Genomic DNA, 25,736 nt, shown 5'->3' with positions numbered 1-25,736 from the left:
CAAAGCATCTCTAACGTGCAGGATAGAGCGCGGCACCTCTTAATCTCAGGAAACATGCCCATCCTTCCACCAGGCCGCCGTGAGTGGGGACAAGTCGAAGAGGAGTCAATAGGACTTACTAACTCCATCTCCTGGCCACCACGGGGCTGGAAACACTACAGTCCTGAGCAAAGGGGTGTTGCTGCCGAGTATGCAGCTGGTGTGTTGGAAATGAGTGATGGCATACATCCAATTGATCGCCACACTTTAATATTTAAGTACAACTATTTAGTACTTCCCGGAACCTCCTTGCCGGCTGGTGGGATTCATACCCGCATGCTATCCAGCAATTATGAAGCTATTAAAAGCATTGCACTAGGAACCACTACTTTGCCCCTAGAGACTCAAACACAGATCGTCGAGGCCTTTCAACCACGGACATCGCTGGAGCTAAAGTTTCTTGAGGACGTTCCACTTCGGCTGAGGGGAGCTCAGCATTGAAGCATTTAAAAATCTTACAATATTTAGTGTTCTAAATGTTTTCTCATATTTAAATAAAGTTACTTAAAACAAAAATTAAAATGTGTCTAAGACGTGAAATCAAAGTTAGGTTATATACAACTTTACAGTGCTACGGGAATTACCTGTATAATAAAGACTTACTGTTCTGATGATGGATGTCAGAAAAGGACATTAACCAGATATATTGTTGTTTACTGTTAAAAGTGTTAAATTTTAAACTTCAGGAGAAGTTTTTATCTTTAAGGTGGGGAAAATGTAATAAATTACTGCATTGACATTTTGACTCTGCAAAAGTGCATCTTTAATTGCTGTTTCATTCTCATAAACACTATGTATACATGTTAATCCACAAATAATATAATACAATGCAAATGTATGCAAGTAATCATTCATAGTTTATCTTGTGAAATAACGTTTATTCGAAGTATTTACCGATTTTAGGAATTCCTAAAGTTGTCATGGAACTGTCATTTCCGCCATTTTGAGACCTGGGAACTTGCAAGTGCGGCATGATACATCGGTTCATTTTCAGAACATGAATATTATTTATAACTTTTAATGTAATTTTAAACTGTCTTACAATGTTATTTGTTAATAGCAAATCGTAATTCAACAGATGCATCACATGATGCATTACTCTGAACTGGTATGTATTTGAACTATTTTGTAACATCCGCGCGTTCCTAACTCGGAAGTCCAAGGTTATGAAAATTATTTTGATTGTGACTTTTGCAAATGAACCAAGGTCACAAAGCATTAAATTGATATTTCCATGACGACAGTTAATGCCCTTTGTTAATATTTGTATGTTGAACTCGATATTTATGCATAATATTGTTGTTGTTTGCTCGACCGAAGTACTGCCTTCTAGGGTTAGGAATTCCAAGCACCGATGCCATTGGCTGGTAATTTCCTAAAGACTTTTTGATTGGTCAGAATTCCTAATTCCTAAAATCCAAACCGACTGTCGAGTATATAAGGCGGCGCAATCTGGCAGTGGATATCTTATATTTTTGATCACTCAACCATTAATATTCTATCACGACAAGATCTTAGAAATCCTAAAATGGCAACGCCATATGTAATTCCAAAACTGGTAGGCACTATTTAAACACAAACTAAATATATTCTACAGTTACATTGCTATTTAAAAGCTAATATTATTTATTTACTGAGAAGATAAAACGCTGATTATAATTACGCAGACATGATAATAATGATTGTTTTGCTTCCAAAGAGACACTGCGTTGCGCCGCTATGAACCAGTTAATTTATATGCATGTGTTTCATGTATATTTAAATAAGGGAGCCATAAATTAGACGTCATCGGAAATGAAAGTCTGTGTTGTTGTCTTTGACGAAATTGTTCCAACGGTCAATTAGAATAGAAGCCATCCTGACGAAGGCAAAATGTGTTACAATATATTGATAAGATGCTAAGGTTGAGCTACTATATGTTGATTAAGTTATATGGGAGTCGTTCCAACGTGAGGTCGTTCCATTTTGAGGTCATCCCATTCAACGTTAGCATAATTTCTGGATTAGATGCTACGGTTGGGCTACAAAAAAAATGATTGAGGTAGGGGAGAAGTCATACCAACACGCGGTCGACCCATTTTGAAGTCGTCCCAATCAACTCATGCATATTATCTTGATAAGATACCAAGGTTGAGCTACAATAAGGTGATTGCGGTACAGGAGAGGTCGTTCCAATGCGCAGTCGTCCCATTTTGAAGTCGTCCTATTTTCCCCGTGCATATTATATTTATTAGATGTTTAAGGTTAGCTACAATTTCGGACTCCTGGTGATCATTCTAATACTACCTGTTCAAACATGTTCATTTCTTGTCCAAATATATTATCCTTACCTACGATGTTGTTTCACTCTGTAAATATATCAGTGACGAAGTTTCCAGTTTTGTGTCGATTTGATATGTGGTACGACTTCGTGTTTGTTTATTCTTTCACTTGTTGATTCTATGCGCATATACTAACATTTTTCTATACGTAGCTATATCACGCCTCCAACATAAATGACTTAACGCCTTTGGTCCAGTGACCACATATTTTTCTATATTGGGTCACCAAATTATATTGTACCAGAATGGCGTCTTCTTCCGATTCGGATGAACAAATGAAACATTCAAACATGTAAACAAGTTGTCGTCGTGATATATACTTTTCGGGGCTAGTAGGTGACCCGATATTTGATATACGCTTCAAAGGAAACCATATCCTATGATTTCCTGCGCCCCGTATATCCCATATCGGGTCACCTACTTACCCCGTAACTTATAATAATATTCTAATTACTCTACAAAATATACCGTGACCTTGTGTATAAATTTTCGTATTCAATCCTAACATTTCGGACATTTCCGTATTGCGAGATGTGTTAGGCGTCCAATCCAACGTCCGGAATACCAGAGCATCGGAAATTGGACTATCTTGAATATTGTCCTTGGATAGCCTAGTCCAAGAGCATTTGATGTACTTTTTTGAAAAATAAAGCAATGAACACTAAGTTCAAAGGATTTCAATGACCAGTAGGACGCGCCACAACATGCACATAATATACAGAATAATTTGGAAAAGTTTGCAAGTTATAAAACATATATGCAGGTGAGTTCTTTAGTGCATTCTTGGTCCTCTAGTTATTAAAATAAGACCACATAGCGGCATGCACTTGGCTGCCTATGTACCATACAGCTCGTCAGCAACACGTAATCCTCTCAGACGCCAGGTCAATCATAACTACCATTCATTCAAGCATATATTTTCCGCTAACTGTAATTATCAGGAATACGCATCAATCGAACTAGAAAACGAATATGGTTGATTAACTTAACTACATTAGCAGACAAAATGAGACCTATAAATTGCAACTATTTTGGTAAGATTAATTATTATCAAATGTAAAAGTACCGTTGATTATTTTCGAGAACACTTTATCCTGACTTGTTGAGCGTAAAACGTCATTTTGATGAAACATTGCACTTGTTCTATTTGGATGACCTTTGTCAAAGCGCGGCGTAGCGGATAGATTGATTTAAATCAAATCCGTCGTTGTTTTTCAATAAAAATAAGTTCGATGTTATTGAAAGCTTATTAACGGAGATGTAATATTATTAAATAAAACGAAACCTGCCGAAATAAAATAGGCTCTCTATAAAATATTTAGAACAGAACTAGGTTTGGCAATTAGTTAGGCACTTTCAAACACTTATTTCAATTAATCATCAATACTTAAAACACTTGAATTAGTGTTTCGGCCAATTTCTCCTACAACCGGAATGCTGGAAGAGCTCGGATAAAAACCTTTTAAATAATTTAGAAATAATTGAATATCTCTATTTCCGCAAAAGTCCGCACTCACCGAGCCATTTTTCCTAATACAGGTCTTGCCCAAAGCGAGTTGTGGGGACCAAAGTGAGAACATAAATCATCTATAATTAAAGATGTGCCGTTTTAGTCCAACCATTACAATTGTCTATTTTAGATGTGTCTAAAGACCGCCCGAGTCACAGACTAACGTCATTTTTAAAGATTGTTTCTCCAAATACGGACCTGGATTTAATTAAGCATGTCACAGTAATCACCCATGCAATGAACAATATTGCACATCATTAGTGTAATTCATTTCAATTGACCTTTACGTAATAAGCCTAAAAGAAGTCCCAAGTTTTTTTAGAATACTATAAGACATGTACAAAGGTTCATTTTATATTTGGGCTTTACTATTTAATATTTAACTATGTATTACCAAAAATTGTCAAATGGTCAACAAGCATTAATGCTGCGAATAAACAAAAACAAATGCAGCAAAATTACAAAATAAATAAACAGAATAATAAATAGATTCAAAATATGAGCATCACAATAAATTATGAATATGACTCTCGTTTTCGCGAGACGAGAAACAACGTAAGTCCAACATAATGCCAGTTCCGTTCTTACAAACGCTATGTCGCAAAGCTTTCGCGTTCATTTTTATACTCTTTTCTAAGAAGAACTTTCTGTTAGCATGGGAAACTGTTTTGGTAAGACACGTAAAAAGCCATGGCGGGACATAAGGTTAATGTCTCAATCTCACGGGCGATCACTTGGAAGATGAAGTGGAAGACGTGCCTGGAGTTGACGAAATGACATATTCGAAAAATGTGGCAATGAGCTCCATTCCCATCACAAGCATGCACTATTTGGTAAAACGATTGAATTTATAGCAATGCATTTAATTCATTTGTGTTGCTTGGCCGAAGAATAAACAACACTAGTACCAATTTCTGTCAAATCTTATGAGTTACTCTGCCCTTATACCCCGAAAGTTCTTCATAACTCAGTAGTTTATGACTGCAAATTGCAAAATAAGACTGACAAAAACGGCATCAAAAGAATTCAAATCAGATTTCTCAAACCTGAATTAAAGTGCAATGGGCATGCATGTGTGTCAATTCATCCCCCGGAAACCTATGAGATGTTGTTAAAGCTGATCGGATATAATAGACAAACACACGATACGCTAGTATATTTATTAAGTCAAGCGATTGTAAATACATATAACAATGGTTTTGGTCTGAGCTGCCTTGTTTCTAAAATAAACATGATAATGATAATTAAAAAATATATTTGTTTTTAGAATGATTGCAGCGAAAATGAAAATAACTTGAGTGTATGCAATAAGACATATGTTCGTTGGACACGGTCTTTTAAGAAAGTTAATTGCCTACAATATTTTAGTTCAATAGGTTAACAAAGGACCATTATAATCAATAAATTCTGGCAAATTTTACAGCTCCAATTCATTATTCAGTGTCATGTTCAAGTTAAAATTATTACAATGTTCACATATGAGGAGTTTCCTCAAAACAATGTTATGGTGGCCGAACATACAAACCTGTATAACCTCTAAAACGAGTGTTGATACGTCAAAGGGCAATAACTCTAATTTTAATGAATGCAAAATGGTGCAAAACGTCTGGCATACAATTGTATACATGTACACTTAACAGTTCAGGTTTTTATATGACTATGAAATACATGCGCCACAAAATTATAGGCTTTATATAAGCTGTCAATTATTTTTTCTGTCTATAATTAATATTCTGGCAACTTACACGTTGATGAATATCTTTTTAAGGTTCAATGATATATAAGCACGCATGACACATGTGTCCTTTCATAAATATGTTCATGTTTTGAGAGCTAGGCACTTTTACAAAAGAAGACTTTATAAGGTGTTGTCTCAGAAAGCTTTTACATTTTAGTGGGAATACAAAACAAAAGTAGGAATGATTTCACGAGGCAAAGGTATGACACTATTCAATCAACGATATATTTCATCATGAATCAACAAGACATTTGATGGTCAAGGACATTTAAAAAACGTACTGTCAAACGATTCTCCCATAAAATTGCAAACGGAGTTATAACAAATCTCTGACAAATTATTTTTCCGTTAAATTTACTTCTCTCTTTAAAACTACCAAAGGTGGGCGTGTCAGTCATGGGCGGGCGAAAACAAGTTGTTTTTTGTATATGTTATTATGTACCATGTAAGGAGATATCAAAAAATTAATCTCTTGGAGGAAAATAAATCAACTTATAAACAAGGCTTGCATTTTTTCATTTTTTTAGATAAACAAACGTTTTTGCAAATTTCATTTTTTTTTAATTGCTTTAAACATAGTTCACATAGACTTAAAGAAAGCAAGGTAACAAACACTTCCTGTTACTCTGTAAAGAGCATATATCAGTTATTTAGAAAAGGAGCGAAGCTTATTCATTCTTAGTGTCTCTTTAGGTACATCTATTCATTTAATGAAGTGTAAGGTGAGGAGAGCTTTTTTCTATGCCTTTTAACATACCTGGTCAAGGGGAATACGAGAAACGTGTACCACAAGCTTTCTGGTAACAATCGGGTACAATCCTCCTCAAAATAGGGCAATACTTATCATAATAATTTAACAGTGTAAAAAGACAAAATTTGCATCGTTATAAAGTTTCCTCCCTGTCCTGCACGTCTGTCCAATGTGTTGGTATCTGGTTGGCCTTCAAAAGAGGGGATGATACCATACGCCATCTCTGTAATAAACTGGTGATATAATACTGAAGAACTTTTCAAACTGACGTAGCGCAATAACTGCACTTTAAGTTCACGCCAACATATGTATACACATAATTACATTACTGAGTCACACGGTACACACACTTATATACATAAAAGCAGTCCGGGAATCACACGATACATACACTTTTATACACAATAACAATACGGCAATCCCACAGTACACAAATCCATATACATAATAACAGAACGGAAATCACACGGAACACACACTTTTTTTCATAATAGTAGTAGTATATATATATTTAATTGCACGGGAATCACACGATACACACACTTCTTTACATTATATTATAATATTATTGAAATCACACGATACACACACTTATATACATAATACATGTTCGGTAATCACATGATACAAACACTTATATACATCTTAATAGTACGGGAAATACACGGTACACACACTTTTATACATAAAATCAGTACGGGAATCACAGGGTACACACACGTCTATACATACTAGTAGTACGGCAATCACACGGTACACACACGGCTAAAATACTAAAAGTAAGGGAAACACACGGTACACACACTTATATACATACTAACAGTGCGGCAATCACACGGTACACACTCTAATACATAACATCAGTACGGCAATCACACGGTACTTACTTATATACATAACATCAGAACGGGAATCACACGGTACACACTTATATACATAACATCAGTACGGCAATCACACGGTACACACTTATATACATAACATCAGTACGGCAATCACACGGTACACACACGGCTAAAAATACTAATAGTACTGGAATCACACTGTACTCACTCGGCTATACATAGTTGTAGTATGGGAAAGACACGGTGCACACACTTATATACATCGTAATAGTACACGAATCACACGGTACACACACGGCTTTACACTCTTAAAGTACGAGAATCACACGGTACACACACGTCTATACATACTAATAGTACGAGAGTGACACAGTGCGCACACTTATGTATATAAGTAAAAGTAAATGAATCACACGACATACACGTTCTATACATAACATCAGTAAGGGAATCACACAGTACACACACTTCTTTTACAAAATTCTAATACCGTTACGATAATCACACGGTACACGCACTTCTTTACAAAATTCTAATATCGTTACGGTAATCACACGGTACACGCACTTCTTTACATGATGATATGACGGGAATTACACGGTACACACATGTTAACACATACAGCACGAGACACACACTTTTATTTACATAATAACTGTTTAGGAATCACACAGTATACACACGTATAAACATCAAAACAGTATGGAAATCACAAGTTACACACACTTCTATACATAATAACGGTACGGGAATGTCACGGTACGCACACTTATACATAATAATAACACATGAATAACACGGTTCACACACTTGTACAAGTATTAACAGAACGGGAATCACACGGTACACACACGTCTATCAATAATAAATGTATACAGATATCAAGAGATACACACACTTTCATACATGATAATAAAAATCGTGGAATCACACAATACACACACTTCTTGTCATAATAGTAGTACTGCAATCGCACGGTACTTACATTTATATACACAAGAACAGTACAGGGATCACACGGTTCACACATTTATATACAAAATAATAGTACTAGTAACACTCGGAACACACATTTATATACATTCTTACAAATCATGAATTTACTGTTCGAACAATTACATACATAATGATAGCACGGGAATCACAACGTAAAAACATTTATATAAATAATAACAGTACGGGAACCACACCGTACACACATGTTTATACATAATAACAGTACGGGAATCACAACGTACACACATGTTTATACATAATAACAGTACGGGAACCACACCGTACACACATGTATATACATAATTACAGTACGGGAGCTACACCGTACACACACAAAACAGAACGGGAATCATTGGTACACCCATTTACATTATAACAATATTTGAAACTTACCTCCCTTAGTGACCCTTTGGTATGGTAGAACGTCCACATAAAGACGACAGGAATACCCATCATTGACGCTAAAGCCATCAGCAAGCCTAACGTCTGTGCCCAGCCGGGGTAGACGTAGGTCTTGTTATACGTCAGCGGTTTGAAATCAACGAGCATGAATCCAAGGATCGCCTTTAATGTGTAATAGATGGACGTTCATTAAGTGATGCGTTAACCTTCACAATATGTTATACATATTGGATATACATTTTACATCAATGGCTTGATAATGTTATTTTCGAATATAGTATCAACATTCGTGCATAATTTACGTTTTATATTTATTTTAAACTATCGCAAGGACTTAGGGTAGGTAACGATTTGTATAAACTTGGTTAAAATTGTTCTATTTAAGTAAAAAATTAATGAACGACTGGTAGATCAGTTGAGCAACATTTTATAAATCCAAGCCTAGAATAACTGATTCTGTCGCGTTATATATATATATATATATATATATATATATATATATATATATATATATATATATATATATATATATATATATATATATATATACCAAAATAAACCTTTGCCTTAAATTTTTGAACATTTAACACAATTTAGTTTTACACTGTCAGACCGTATCAAAAGACTAAAACATAATTGTTCCTTTAACATGCAAAAACATGCAAAAATGATTACAACCTTAAACGAAGAAATCAAGACAAGAACAATGATCAACTGCATGTTCTATGATTTGTTTTAATCTTGCTTAAAGATCAAACCCTTAAATTGCAGGCAAAGACTTAGCTAGACATATAAAAGACAAAACATAAAATTTGATTAATAAGTTGTTTTTTTTAAAATATATATATTTTGAGTTGATTGTATTTTACCATAATAATGGCGGGAGAAATATAGCGCCAACAGACGACAAACCACGTGGGAATTCTTCGACCAATCATCAACTCCGCGGCGTCAACAAACTTGTGACCTCCTTGGTAAAGTACAAAAACGGTTGTTATTCTTTCTTGTTAATGTTCGAAGATTCCTTAAATAAACCCCACACATGCACGACACGAAAATCAAGACTTCAACAACTTTTTATTTGAAATAAACATTCCCATTCGGTTACCAGCTGGACTACCAGACAATGAAAGGAAACTTATGTTTGAATTACATTATCTTTCAGGATTTGATGACTGCCGTCAGCATAACTATCCGGAAACCATGAACTAAAACTTTTATCGTTTGTTTTTACACATGTTTTGTAAGTAAAACCTTAAAGGAACGAATGATTTAAAGTGTGATAAGGACAGAAATAGATAATATGAGGAAATAAATGTTCTCATTATCTTCTTACGGGAGTTGAAATGGGCTTAACCAAAATATTTATGGGATGTAATATGCTCTACCATCTTCCTGATATATCAAATATACAGTCTAAATGTCTATAAAATATGTATTTATATCACACTTATGCATAAACAATTAGAAAAAAGCAAAACATTGAGACCAGAGCGTCTCTGTCGAATAGTACATGAAAGGTGCTTTACAAAACACGGGAAAAATACCTCTCATAGTTTTACGTGACCAGATCAACACTTTTGAATTGAAAATTAAAGCCAAGGACAAAGATTAAATATTATATCACTGTAAACAAAGCGTCAGTCATGGAAATCAATGTATATATGGTTCACCATAACTGTCTTAAGATCTTGTACATGGAAATAATAAATGATAAACTTTATTTGTTGAAGGAAAGGTGCTACATTGTGACAGATACACATACTTATTGATAAAATATATGCTCTCTGTTTTTGACAAACTTCATATTTATTCAAATTCTCGCACAAACTATGACCTGAAACACATGCAAACAACTAAGCAATGACTTACCGAAAACCCATCCGACAAGGATGGTCTCAAACAGGCAGATCCAGAGCAGGACAATGCCGCTGGCACTGTAGTAGTCAAAGAGCTGAAACACGTACATTCCACCCTGAAAAGTATGGTTGAATTGTCTCAATTAACGCCTGAAGTTATAAATGGGTAGTATTGTAGACAAGAAATGACATGAGAATTCTTTACTAGATAATACGAGGCAATATATCCTGATACACATTGTAAAACAGCTTAGTTTTATCCATCCCAGGTGTGTTAAGTAAAAATGTTACCACAACAACTGTTATTTTAGACCTCTTGGTGCCGGGATACGATTTAACAATGTAAACATTTTATATGCGGTGTTTTAGGGATCCGCAGAAGATATTTAAAGTGAAGTTCCTATGTGTAAGTAAAATAACATATGGGCCAAGAGAAGACCATTGGTTCTCATGTATGTATTTCAAATACTTTAGGGTTCCGGGATACGAATAGAAAATCTTGGTATGTGTCCTTTAAACTATGCAAACCATACAAATGCCATGTTTGAGGGATCCATAAAAGATATTTAAAGTGTTCTTGGTAATGGACGAATGTAATGGAATTTCTAGAACCTTCACTAGCTCAGCTGGTCTCGTTCTTAGACGAAAGGTTTATATCAGATATGCTGACAAATCATGGAGAATAATTATAAACTATAAATAGCTCACCTGCGTTACCATTGTGAGGCCTAGTAGGAAGGAGATGGCGCAATAAAGCGCGGATGACAACATCCGGTTGCGCGGACGGTACATCTGCTTGGGGAACAAGTCGTACAGTGGCGTCAGTAGACCCTCTACCGCAACAAACTGTGCAGATATAGGTTAAATACTCATTGTACTTAATTCCGTGTAAGGGAGCTAATTGTTCACTTAGTCAAAAGTAGTTTAGTGGAGTACAATATGTTTACGACAAAAACAAGCTGTTGAAAATATTCGTTGGAGTCAGTTTTCTTGGTAGAAACCAGCACTTCTGTCCTCTCTAGGAGGCCAGGATAACGTGTCATTGTTGTATGGCAAGTGTTTTATTATTGGAAATAAGATACAACACAACATTATGAACGCTGAACCAGGGTTTTCTACGTTTCTTTGAGATGAATTAGTTTTATAAAGGACTTAAACTGGCTTGAACCGAATCGTTATGGGGCATCACTTAACGTATGTTGACTTTTATGAAGGTCGAAGAAACAAACATTAGCAGTCATGTGTAGCCCGGTAACCGAGGGTGCTCGTAGTGCATTACTGATATAAAAATGACGTCATTCTTCCTTCCGGTTTATACAATATGATCGCCATGAACTGTCTCTATTAAGCCCAGGCGAATGAAAATAACATACAAAATGTGAAAACTACATTCTGTAACGGAGATCTTTCGGAAGTATAAAATTCATCCATCGTATGAAAACAGCAGTGTTGGATAGTTTGTTAGCAATGGTAGCAATTTGAGCACTTCGGCCATTTTCCATCGAAATGTTTATGCACAACATCGAATGTATATGGACGACACTTATTTTACATTTAACTACGATCCAAGTACATCGCGTAGTAATTTCATTTTAGCAGTATAGCCTAAGGACTATACTCTTAAGAGACTGAATTATTTATACAATAATACTCTTCACTGGAAATCAATTTGAACTATGAAATAAAAATTCCACGTTAAGACCCAACAATTAATTAACAAATTTGTATTCATTTTACGAACTACTTTTACTTATGCACCGACAAACATCAGACTGAGGTTGATTTAGATGGAAACGGCCGATGTGTACCGATTGCAATGGTAGGAACAAATTCCCAAGCTGACTTATGGTACCCCTTGTACAAAACAAGCTTTTTTCGAGTTATTTTTTCATGCCACTGGCTGCTACAGTAAATCTCGTGCCTCGTTATCCCGTATCATTTTAGTTGAGTTTTATAAATAATTGCTTGATGATTACTTAAATGTATCTTAAAAGACGAAACATAATTATTGTATAGATAAAAAATACTTCTGATTGCATTTCAGTTGAAATCGGACGTGGGTCGACCTGATAGCTTTTTGCAATCTTTCCAGGCCAAAAAATCTTGTTTAAAACATCATTTCGGTATTATTTTAAATAATACTTCCCTGCACAGAAAACCTTTTAAATGATACCATAATTTCATGGGGTCACCAAGAATCAATAATTTACTTTTTCCATATCCTAGGCTCGTTCTTATAAAGATTTTTTGTCGTAACTTCGAAATTCTTAAATTTAAAGTTTCGTCAACGATGGCATTACATTATTATTGTTCGTTTCTCTCGATGCTGTGGGTTAACCTTTAATACTGGTTGAATTGATTCATGCTAAAATTTTACCAAATATGACACTGTGATAACTAAGATCTTTATTGAAAGAGATCCATTAAGTGGTTTTGTATTTTGAAGAATCTTAAAAATATACTAAATGGTCCATCAAGACATGGCACCTACCTGACTGTCAATACCAACTAGAAGAATCATGAAAAAGAAGAGGATGGCCCAAAGCGGCGCTGCGGGCATCTGGATGACGGCTTTAGGATAGGTCATGAAAACCAGACCAGGTCCTGTTTAAGAGAAATATGCTCATGAAATACCAGTTCCTTTTAGGTAATGTAATGTTATGGAAGGTTACACAAAGAGTTCTTGGAGATGGCTTTAAGGTTGGCACTGTAAATAAAAGGATTACCAGTTATATATCAAGGTATTCGATGTACATTTATGAAAAGTTTGGATTCCTGGTGACCCCATAACATTTTGCTATTCATTCCAACGGATATAACGGAAAAGATAATTACAAACTCTTTTATTTTAATTTCCTCCATGCATTATTAAGAACACAATGATAAACTGTATGTACAAACACTATACATAATAGTTAAAACTGTTAATAACAAAAATATTTTACTTCAATTGAAAATCTAGACACGAAATCGAAATTTCAAGACCCTACATAGTGAATATAACTTAATATCATCTCTATCGTGTATTTAAGAGCAAAGAGAACAGACTAAAGATAGATTATGCTTTATTTATACACCTCTATAGGGGTTTAGAACTTTTAAGAATCTAGCAACAAATAAAAAATCATCGACACTTTAAGGTGAAAACTTAACATAGTAGACTAAATAACTAAATATTTATATACACATATATATATTGATTTGTTAATGATATAAGAACACACAGTTCCAGCGAAATCTACGTGGTTTTCAAACTGTTATTATTGTATTTATTATACTGTATTTCTCAGCTACCACCAGATGATGCCAATATTTTATGTGGTCACCAGATATTAAAACTGAACGTTACCGTCAATGGCGCTATATAACTTTTAACTGATTTGTACATCGGATACCTTCTGTTCTGTAAATTGCTTTAGATCTGCAAGAGTAATTTTACCAGTTTCAAGACGTTAAGAGCTCGGGTACCATGCCTATCTACTAAACTACATCGCAATGATCACCCCAGCGCTGATGTGTATACCTGATATATTATTTTTATTATTTCTCGATGTTTTAAATTTGTTTTGAAATAACTGGAAATATGGGCTTTCTTATTATCGAAAACATAAACCTCTCGCAAAATTAAAGCAATCCATAGTTAGATCTAAAGTAGGCCTTGGCTCAACGGCCACCTTGGTGACCGCCCAAGGATGTGCCATAAACAAAACCAGGACCTTGCCCTGCCACAACAACAAGGACCTGGGTCTGCCATAAAAACTAGGAGCTGGGCCTGCCAAAAAACTAGGAGCTGGGCCTGCCACAAAAACAAGGAGCTGGGCCTGCCATAAAAACTAGGAGCTGGGCCTGCCATAAAACAAATAGATACATACTCTGCGTGTCCGTTACAGTCCGTCGACATGGGCGTCTGTAGAGAAAGTGGTGTTTAGGGGCGTGGTTTAAGGTAAGCTGAAAATAATTTCAACGGGAAGATATGATTATTATCTATAACTTTATCTTTTAAGTACGAGTAGAACATCAGTTTTGTTACATTTTAATTTATTTTATTATTCGATTTTGCTTTTCAATTTGATTTATTTGTGTAACTAATTATTTTAACCGAGAATTGGTTAATAAGAAGGATCGCATGAAACAATGTTGCGACATTTCAAGAGAAATCTCTGCGGATGGACCCGATAATGTCTGAGCAAAGCTTGAAAAAAACGACGTTTGTTCAACGACATATCTGCTTTATGATTTGCCATATATACGTTAATTTAACTTTGGCAAAGATTTCCGCGACATTTGTAGGAAATAAATCGAAGTGTCGTATGGTGCGACAAATTGCAACATGAGTACATGATCAAGTATGACTTAGTACAAAATAAGGCAAATTCTGCACTAGATTTTTTAAATTGTAAGCATGAAAAAACGAATGATGCTTTATCTTAACTCGGCAGTGGCTTGGGATGGATAAAAACATACGGTATTGAGTACGGCGACAGTGGTGAGAAAATGCACGCGTGAATCTCGACGGCAAATTACACCAATTCGTGAGTGACTACACAGTGTTGCATTCCTATTTTATTTTATTTTTAAATTAGAGTAAGTATGGCTATACCATTTCAAACTATTGGCTACTTTCCATCTTTATAAGTTTTGAAAAAAAACATGCTTAACATACTGGATCTACTTGATCTACTTTTTAATGTTTACATTTTCACCATATTTTTTGTACCCCTGCACCGAATAAGGTCACTTTATCGACCACGCAGTGGTTACGTTTAACCAATTTTATTTTTCCGGTAAGAAACGTAGCTTTATTTCTTACCTTGTTCAATGTTTAAAACAAAAGGGAACGTTCTACACATGTATGGTGTTTTGGGTCGTGAAACACTAGAAATAAATATTATTTCGCATGCAAATTGAATAGAATATATAGGAAAATAACTTAGTGTTTCTGAATTTTAACTTTGAATACGGCGATATCTTTGAGCCATTGAAAATTTCCGTAGTCACTCAACGACAATATCGGAGAAACGACGACACTAGTCAGGCGAAATAGCGATATATCTTCCCCTTGACGGGGTCATATACAAATACTATTCGTTTACTTTCTGGTCGCATCATTCTAATGTTTAGTTCTGGTTATTTTGGCCGAGAAATTTGGGAGCAAGCGAGAGAAACAAAGGATCGGGCAAAGGCGAAGTCGTCTACAATATAACTAATACTGAAAATGATAATGGTGAACAAGTTTTAAAAAATATTCAAAAGTGTGAGGTAAGAAAAATACAGCATGAACTTTTCATTTATCTCATTCAGTCTTCCAGAGCTATCAGGATCGTACTAAAGAATGTTTTTTAGTTGCTATATACATCATGGCTTCAATGGATGCCGTGGTTTTACTGTTAACGATTTTTTGGGTGAAAAAAGTTGCGGTTGCTAAAGACAAATTAAAATGCATATTTTGAAAAACAAACTGGTGCGTAAAATACGTAGAACGAAACATCAATTAGGTGTGACCTAGTTTAAACATCTTTTCACTTATTGAAAAGCACTCATTCAGACATCGAGTCTTTACTTGTTACTTCAGTTTTATACATTTAGAATAATTTTAAGAGTATTAAATTTGATGATTCATAGAATTAGTAAAGCAACAACGTTTATAAGTATCAAATTTGATTTTTATCTTAAAAATATGACAATCAAACAACTAAATTTCCCGTTATTTTAAGAATGAGCCACATCAGAAGATAAATATATACATGATGGATAATAACCCTTTATATAACACGCTTCAGACAAAGGCCATTTTAAAATGTAAATCATAAACTCGATTAATTTCAGAAAAAAATGAATAATATGAAACATGCCATTGAATTACAATTACATTTACATACATCCACTGTGTTTACTAAGCCAAAAACTGGTGTCAAAGTCTGATTGATCGAATGTCAGAGTATACCTAGTTAGTAAAAATAGGTTCACAGCGCAGTTAATCAATTTTAAGCTTACTTGAATTGAGCAGCGTGAAGTAATAGATTTATTTTTACACTAATGATAATGTAGTGTCAACGTCTTTGTTATCCTCCGTTGGAAAGTAATATTTCAATGCGTTGTTAAATTGATTTGAAATTAAGTATAGTTCGCCAGAAAACTATTTGAATTTTCATAAAAAGTGATTGATGTATTCATGTTTTGTACATATAGAACAAAGTATTTGTTGGAGTTAGTTTTTTTGCAATTTACAGAAAAAAAAGCGGGGGTACCTCGTCCGCAACCCGCTCTATTTTCTGATGATCGACAAAAAAATGGACTCCAAGTCATTAAAATTAATGAACAGAAGACAATAAAGAATGCCCGATTATCATTCGCCCACACAAAACTGCAGCCACTTATAGTATATGCTACATATTTTCTGCTGACACAAAAAGTAAGCCTTGGTGAAAACATAAACAGACTGAAATATACTCTATGAAACTATATATTGGTGCCTTAATGAACAGAAAAATCATTGAATGGCATCGGCCTACAAATGAATTCGCAAAAAGGACCAATTACTAATCGAAAGAAAATTAATAAAAACACTCTCAAATAATACCTAGTAAATGTTTTTGTTTGCAACAACTAGCTATAAATCGTGGTCTTAGCATAGGACATGTACAACTTCTTCGTATTCAGCATAGAGTTCCGGCTATCTTGAGCTGAGCCCTCGAAATAGCACAATGTGTATATTTAATCTACATAATAATCGGGTGCAAGTTAATCTAAGGACAATATTTGTATGTTTTATTCGTTAAATTCAATTCAAGTGCCAGAGATTAATTGTGATGATGTGTAAAGAATAAAACATGGAGATCACGGGCAAAAATCTCCATTACAGAACAACTGAATTGTAGCAGATATTTTAAGAAATTCCAGACAAAACACCACACTCTTTAACAAAGACAGTCGATGCTATCGAAATAAAATAGAAGATCATGAATAATTAGAATATGTTGAAAACTGTGTGTAATCCCATCAAATTTACAATCACGGTAGTAGTTTGGCCTAGTGGCCCCGTATTAGTTTGATTTTATTTGGACGGGGCTTATGTGTAGAGAAAGTAGTTCAAGGTTTTAAAGATATTACAAAAAAGCCCTTTAGCATCGAACGATTGCAAAATTGCAGAAAGTTGAAATAAAGGACACAAATACACAGTACATAACTGTTTCTATATTGTAGTTCCGATCATTCACTGAACTAAGTATTAATCCGCGAGAAATACTCGTTCAAATGATACCATAACATAATATACGGTCACCAGGCATCAAGGTTGCAAATGGAAGTATTGAAGAGCTAGTCCCAAGTTTTATAATATTATTTAAGTGCTATTGTTATAAATGGTTCAACTTATTTCACCACTGAAAAGCCTAGCACATGGCACTAATTAGTATGTATTTTGTTTATAAATCTTTTGGTTAATAATTTTTAAAAATATTTTTTCTGAGAAGGAAATGTGCTTCAGTTGATGTTCTCAACTGATTGTGCATATAGTCGTATATCCTTTACTTTCATGAGAAAAAGAATACGTTAAGAAATATAATATTTAGTTTGCATTTAAAACAGAATTTAAACAGTGCTCTTAGTTTAGTAAATATATTTTGGGGAAACTGGAACCAACTTTTTTTAGTCGAATATTTAACACTGTTAGTAAAAGCGATGATAGGTTTGTGTGCGTTTTGTGTTGAATAAACTATGTGTGCAAGCATCAGGCCCTTACTTCTCGAAATTTCATAATATAAACAGGCATAAGTAACTTATTTCAATTAGCCAAAAACATACTTAAATTGAATTTTGTGAAATGAAAAAAAGGTTTATTGTGATCATCACAAAATTAATTTTAATGTAGTACGTAACGGTAAATAGTAAATAGTACGCCAAAACACAAATAGTGAGCTTGGCATAATCTTGTTTTGAGGCACTAAAGAACTGTCGAAAAAAATGGGTCATGGGCGGATCCAGGATTTCACGTTAGATGTGACGTAATTTAGGGACGTTTCCTTTCGACTCGCGCCCCTCCCTCAGAACCGAATTTTTTTTGGTTTAAAATGTTGGTATGGTCTTGTCCGAAATGGTGCATTTTGGGCGTATTGTAATCCCTTTTTCTTCTACATTGAGGTCAAAAGTAACCTCCCGACTGAATCCGCTAGTGATCCTAAGCATTGCCCAGAAATAGAAACCTGGGGTGCGTTTCAGAGACGATCGTTAAGGCGATCGTTAGCTGATTTTGGTAGTACGACCAAAATTACCGATCGGCACCGTTTCAGAGACGCAACGTGCACCTGCTTTATCGTTAATTTTGCTCGTAAACCTACGACCGGTAAGAGGCACTCGTTAACTTAACGATCAAGATGGCGGATGAAGATTTTCTCCATATCAAAGTATATTTTTACTTTTTATCAACGTTTGAGAGTTTAATAATGCGTGTAGCATGTTCGCTGGTGTGGAATTTTCCAACTATGTCTAAAAATAGCTGAAAACAGTACGACAATGTTCTATTTCCGCCGTTCTGTCAAAAACAACAACACAAAAGGATTTTAACTGTAGAAGATGTAAGCTTTTTGTTATATTTAGTTAATGTGCAGATATTGTGTACATCTAAAACATTGAATATGATGTACAATTTAATTTGGTTTCATTGCAGTTTAATATGTCATGTAAAACATTTTCTTAAAATTCTTCTATTTCGGATGGTTTTTAATTCGGATAAATAAATGCCTGTACATATTTTGTTGTAATATTACCGGTCTTTATGGCATGTAGTCAGTGAATTATTAATCCGTGTTACCATTTTATCATGTCATAATATAACATAATTATTTTTCTTATTTTGACACATCTAAAACTGATGCTAAATATGTAAATATACTGTACAGTAATGTAAACAACATTGTCACAACAAATAAGTTGATTATTGGCTACTTTAATACCATGGACACTATCAGGTGACAATGTAATAATTTTGTTTCACCTTTACTTGTAATTGAAACTTGTTTTAGTAAGGTATCATATGGTTTATGTAGAACTTTGTAGTATATATACAAATGTGAGTTTTCAACTGACAAAGGTTAAATCTTGTCTTTTTCAGTCATATCATTTGATGCCAAGTGTACAATAAAAACTGAAATGAAAATTGACAACAGAAGTGTCATGGTCTGGTTGGAAAATGCTGTGTTCTTCATTGACCTCTGGTTTAATAATGGTATGGAAAAGGGAATTACATTCTAATGTTGGTTTTATGAATAATAATGGAGGTATAGTCAACATAATCATGAACACATTGTCATAAGGACTAATGTAGAAACTAAACTGCAAAACCATATTATGTACCTGCAGTTAATGCACAGGCTATGTACAGATGCTTATTGATATTCTATGTTTTCATTTTTTTAGTTGTTTTGCTTGTTAAATATTTGTTTTAGTTAATTATTTCAGGCTGGTGATAGAAAACTATCAAGAATGCTTCATTGTCGTAATCGTCACATCATAATTCTTATCATCATCTTAGTCGTCGTCGTCGCATTATCATTATAATAATCATAATATTCGCCTTCGTCGTCGCTGCATTATCACTATCGTCGTCATCGCATCATCATTATAGTTTCGTTGTCGCATTATTATTATTAAATCATCATTGTCGTTGTCGTCGCATCAGCGTGACCATCATCAGCAGCACAACGCTGCACGTTTGCTTTTACTTTACAGAACATTCATAATAGGCATGCTATAATATTTCACTTATCAAAGACGAATTTAAAGTAAAAGCACCAGCCTGAAAAAAACAACGTATTTTGTTTTTGTCCAATTTTCATTATAATTACACCAATTTTAAAGGGACTGCCTCCATCACAAAAAATCCCGGATGATGATTTACTTTAGATACAATTGTAACATAAATAGCAGATGCTTAATCAGAATAGAGGCCACGAGTTTGTATCATTTGTGTCAATTATTATAAAAAGGAGAGTTACATTAATTACATTTTAAAAGATAATATACTGTAGGTATAGTTAACATATGAACACATTGTCATAAGGACTATTAAAGTAATTTAACTGCAAAACTATTTTATGTATGTGCAGTTAACGCACAGGCTATGTGCAGATGATAATTGATATTCTATATTCTCACTTTTTAAAGTTTAAAATTCAATAGGACACAAACCAATTTTATGAATAATACAATGAATTTTATATTTATACCTTGTTGAGCATCTTATATATAAATTTTGAACAGTTAATACTGGTATAACATATGTGATATTTAGCTAGGTATAAACATTGAACTAGAAATAAATTGGTAACAGAATGGTGTGTTTCATGTTTTCTTACATACCCTACTTATTTTCATTTTTTTTTTAAATTAAAAATAGTTTTTATAAAATATACAAACTTGTAAACTATTAAAAGGTGTAACATAAATGTATTGTTGTATTATGTTGTGCTGTATTAAACAATATATTATAACTTTTTGTCTTTTTCAGGCCACTGAGTAATCCAAGGTTTCAGACATCTAGATTATGCTCATGGTCATTCTTCAAGATACTCACCCAAGCATTCCACTGTGAATAAGAATACTGTGACAAAACAGTACTCACCAACATCCAGTGGAGATACCAGACCAAGCAGACTTTAAGCTACATATATATGGACACAGACAATACAATTCATTGCATATTCCAACACAGCATAATATTTCAAACTATTTCATAGGCAGTGAGGCATTTGTGCTAACCTCATAAGTTGAAATGATTTTTTTTTTTAAGTTTGACTTTGAATTGGAAAAGCCATTAACATTTGATTTTCCAAAACATATATTTATACAGTGTCATCTGTCCATATGGATTTAATTTCAATGAAACATTCATACTACATTTATTTACAGAAATTTAGTCAATGTTTTGATATTTCTGAATACAAATAACTTGTTGTTGTTGTTGTTATTTTACTTTGACTGGCACATCTTCCAACACACATTGGTGTATATAGTGTATACTCCAGTGTAGGTTATAAAATAATAGAAACAGTAGATAATATTTGCATGAAACTCTGAACATATAACCACTTTGACAATCTTCACCACTTATTAAGCTACTGTTTTGTTAAATAATGCGTTTTGATGAGACTAGCTTGTAAAATAGCTATATTTCTTTTAGTCATTATGTGTATTAAGTCTTTGAATCATGTCAGCAACTGTTTATTTTATCAAGTATTATGAATGGATCTAATATACTGTTTATTTAACAGTTATCACAACGATTGACACAATAAAGATTGATTTATGAATTGTCTTCATACAACATATCCAACCAGTCAAAATTATATTTTTGAACCATTTCCCAAATGCAATACCTCCAACTCAAAGTGTTGATGCATAAAAGTATGAACTTTACCTTATATGAACTAAGGCCAGTTGTTGGGGATACGAATCAGTCATCATCATCATCATCATCATCATCATCATCACCAACACCACCATCATCATCAATCATCAACAGCATTTACGCATCCTCATTGTCATCACCGTTACATCATAAATAGTATCATTGTCGTCGTACCATCATCATCATTATATTCATCATCGTCGTTGTCTCTGCATTATCATTGTCGTCGTCATCCCACCATCATTATCATCACCTTAGTCGTCGTAGTCCTTGTATTATTATTATCATCATTATTATTATATCATCATCGTCGTTGTCGTCGCATCATCGTTACTTTCATCATCAGCACCATGCTGCACGTTTGCATTTACTTCTCAGGGCAGTCATAATACCCGTACTTTAATATTTCATTTATCAAATACGAATTTAAAATATAATAACTTTAAAATTAGCTGCCTGCATGAAACCAATCGTATTTTGTTGTCCAATTTTATCAGAGTTACACAAAATTTCTACGGAGAGTCGGGTTTCCCGGCAGAAACAGAATCATATTCATCATTGTGTAATAGTAGTCTCTTGCAAGCACCCATTTTGATGTCATATTCTTAGAACAAATGCCTTTTGAATAATGATTATTATTAATAATAATAATAAAAGACAGGTGCGCTCACCAGTTTAATATGACGTGACGTCATTTTACTTCAGACTGTGTCACTCTCTTTAACGCTGAACTTTATCGTTATATTTTACGTACGACCGGAGAGTTTACGAGACGTTTCTGAAACGCCTATATAATTATCGTTAAATTGGTCGTTATTATGATCGTAAATTTACGATAATGGCAGATCGTAAAACCTATCTGAAACGCACCCCTGGCCCATATATCAAGAAAATATTTAAGTTAAAACATCAAACTCAGTCTCAACTTATTTTACAACATAGCATCAAAATTTATTAAAAATCATATGTTTTTACCCCTTCTAAAAGCACATTCTATCATAACATATTTTGATTAAAGCTTTTGGTCGAAATCCAAGGAAGAGATATTCTACAGCCAAAAATATATTTGAACACAAGTCTTTGTTCTTTCTAAAATACTCAAGTATATATGTTTGCTCTAGAATTAGTTTTCTTTTAAGTATTGTTAAAATCTATTCATCAACACATTCTATGAGAAAATATCTTTCCAAAAGGTATGAAAACATGCAAGAGTTCGAATCGTAGTATGCTTTTATATGGTAATATGAGATAAGGTTAAAATTAAGATTTGACTTGAGTATTTTTGTGATATTACGGCCTGGACAGTGTATGACGTTTGCCTGAGCTTTTTACCACGTCGATATCATTCGTAGTGTAATTGATAAACGTTGGGAGTCGGGCATTTTAAATTCATGTTCTTGGCCTCCTATATGAAAGATTGGTACTGAAAAAACTGAGGACGTGTTAAAATACACAGGCCGGTACAGACGTACTTGTTGAATAATTGCTTAATAACAAGCAGTAACTGATTAGTATCCTCAAATAAACAAATACCTGACTGCGCAACGTCAGCAACGGTGACGTTTTGCTCTCGGGCCATGAACCCAAGGACAGAGAAGACGGCGAATCCCCCAAACAAACTGGTGCAACTGTTAATTGTGGAAATGATAACACAGTCCCTGTAAAATATCACAGCAAATGGTAGAAATATGAACAATATTTTCTTTTACACAAGAAAGGTGAAACACAACATATCGATTAATTCACAATTGTAAGTCGCAATTTATCTTTTGCCCAAAATGGTATTTGATTGTTTTGTTAAATATGGTTTAGCTCAATATTTTCTTTGATGGGTTTACTCAAAATGGTCTATGATACTTTTGCTCAATATGGTAAATGATTGTTTTTCTCAGTATGTTTTATGATGGTTTTCACCAATATGCTCTATGTCGGTTTTCTTCAATATATTATTTGATGGTTTTGCTCAATATAGTAGTTGATGGTTTTGCCCAAAATTGTCTTTGATGGTTTTGCTTAATACGTTTTTTGATAGTTTTTCTTAATATGGTCTTTTGGTCAATGGTGCTATGGAAACTAAAATAACCAGCAGAGCATCCAAAATGATAACTGCAATTTTGTTTTATATGGTAAGGATCAAACCGGATTCATCTTTAGAGTCGTACTAACATGCATGGTTCACCATAGTTATTAAGTTATTTTTTTCTATTTAGATATGAGGTATGCTAGCCAGGCAATTGACTCCGCCTTAATATACTTCATTAATATGCATGATGTGGCCATTTTTGCTTTAATACCAGAAGTCGCTGTTTGCGAGACAAGTGTGCAGTTGATACATATTAAGAGTAGCCATCAATCCATCTCCTCCATATTCCGAGTTTTCATATTATGCATACAGACATTAACAGTCCACTAAAGTATTTGGACACTTTGAAAGAAAAGAATAACAACGCCTTACCTGTAGAAGTTGTTGCTGAATTTGTTGTAGCTGCCGAGATTCAACATGGCACCGTAGGCTATGGCATAGGAGAAGAAGATTTGGGTCCCTCCGTCCACCCATACCTGGTGCAAAATAAATGTGATCCTAAGTAACCTGTACGTGTTCTTATAGTCATTTGGATATTTTAATAGACAATACGGGGGAAAATGCGGACTATTAAGCCCACTGATGATGAGAATGATATGGCTAAGTGAGGTTAGGTACGGTAAACATTAGATGCTGAGCTATCTTCGACAAGCAATGGTTTCTCCGTTTGTAAAAAGCAAAATAACAATGGTAAAACACTTCTGATTGATAATTTCATTCAAAAATATCGAAGGTTTCTGATATAAACATATACATTGTACTAAGAAAGTAGTTATAATTTAACAGATAAGCCGTAGAAGTCGTGTTTGTGCTTTTTCATACCAGAGGGTTCCAAGATTTGACGTTAGATGGGGAATAACTCGGGACGTGCGCCCCCACCTACCAGAACCGAAACAATAGGTTGTAAACGTGGTAAGGGGGTTGGGAGACCTTCCCCAATACAGTAATATTTTAAGTCTAAAATTGTGCAATCTGATGCACCATATGCATATTTTATAACATATTGACGTTGACATAAACATGTTTCTTTTTCATTGATAGGGGAATGGGTATCCGCTTTGTGACATTAGGATATGAAGTCGACAAAGGCTTTTTCGAAAGCATTGCTGTTAGTTTTAATATATGTAAAGACATTTATATACAGTTTAATAGAGGTAAACGTTTTAAAAATCGTATGACCTGTCTCTACTACCTGCGGGTCCGTAAGACGAGAGAAGTCTGGACGTAGGTAGAACACGATACCATCTATTGCCCCATCAAGGGTTACACCTCGGATGAGCAACACTGTCAGTATCAGGTACGGGAATATGGCAGTGAAATACACAATCTGAAATACACTTCATATAGCGTTTGGAAGACACTTAATATAACCTTTGAAACACGTTGAATGCAACATTTGGAACACACTTTATATATAATTTGCGACACAACTTATGTATCATTTGGAAAAAACTTTATATAACATTAAGGACAAACTTTATATAGCATTTGTGAACACCTTATAAAGCATTTCTAAACGCTTTATATAACATTTAGAACACACTTTAAATAGCATTTAAAACACACTTTATATAGCATTTGGAACTTACATGTTAAAGCGTTTTGAGCACATTTATATAGAGTTTTGAAGACTTTTTATCTCTCTCTCTCTCTCTCTCTCTCTCTCTCTCTCTATATATATATATATATATATATATATATATATATATATATATATATATATATATGTTATTTTCAGTCTTCAATTTAGTATATTCTCATTTATCTTAGCTGTACTGTGTAGACAGA

At 34.1% G+C, this 25,736-nt stretch overlaps 1 protein-coding gene across 2 annotated transcripts in view; it reads right to left on the bottom strand.

The window, feature by feature from the left end:
• Positions 1 to 5,016: 5,016 nt before the first annotated feature.
• LOC128217306 (sodium- and chloride-dependent GABA transporter 2-like) overlaps positions 5,017 to 25,736 on the bottom strand; it is a 38,556-nt gene continuing 17,836 nt past the window's right edge. For both annotated transcript variants that reach the window (XM_052924357.1, XM_052924358.1), the window contains exons 6-14: positions 25,141 to 25,275; positions 24,321 to 24,424; positions 23,399 to 23,523; positions 12,953 to 13,065; positions 11,170 to 11,307; positions 10,475 to 10,577; positions 9,472 to 9,572; positions 8,594 to 8,764; positions 5,017 to 6,582 (exon numbers count right to left, since the gene is read on the bottom strand). In XM_052924357.1, coding sequence (XP_052780317.1) covers positions 6,493 to 6,582; positions 8,594 to 8,764; positions 9,472 to 9,572; positions 10,475 to 10,577; positions 11,170 to 11,307; positions 12,953 to 13,065; positions 23,399 to 23,523; positions 24,321 to 24,424; positions 25,141 to 25,275 — 1,080 coding nt within the window. In that variant the 3' untranslated portion in view covers positions 5,017 to 6,492. The remainder of the gene's footprint in view (positions 6,583 to 8,593; positions 8,765 to 9,471; positions 9,573 to 10,474; positions 10,578 to 11,169; positions 11,308 to 12,952; positions 13,066 to 23,398; positions 23,524 to 24,320; positions 24,425 to 25,140; positions 25,276 to 25,736) is intronic.

Source organism: Mya arenaria, chromosome 14 (genome assembly GCF_026914265.1).
Source record: "Mya arenaria isolate MELC-2E11 chromosome 14, ASM2691426v1".
NCBI lineage: Eukaryota > Metazoa > Mollusca > Bivalvia > Myida > Myidae > Mya > Mya arenaria.
The sequence above is the reverse complement of the archived record's forward strand: the minus strand, read 5'-3'. Positions and strand labels throughout refer to the sequence as shown.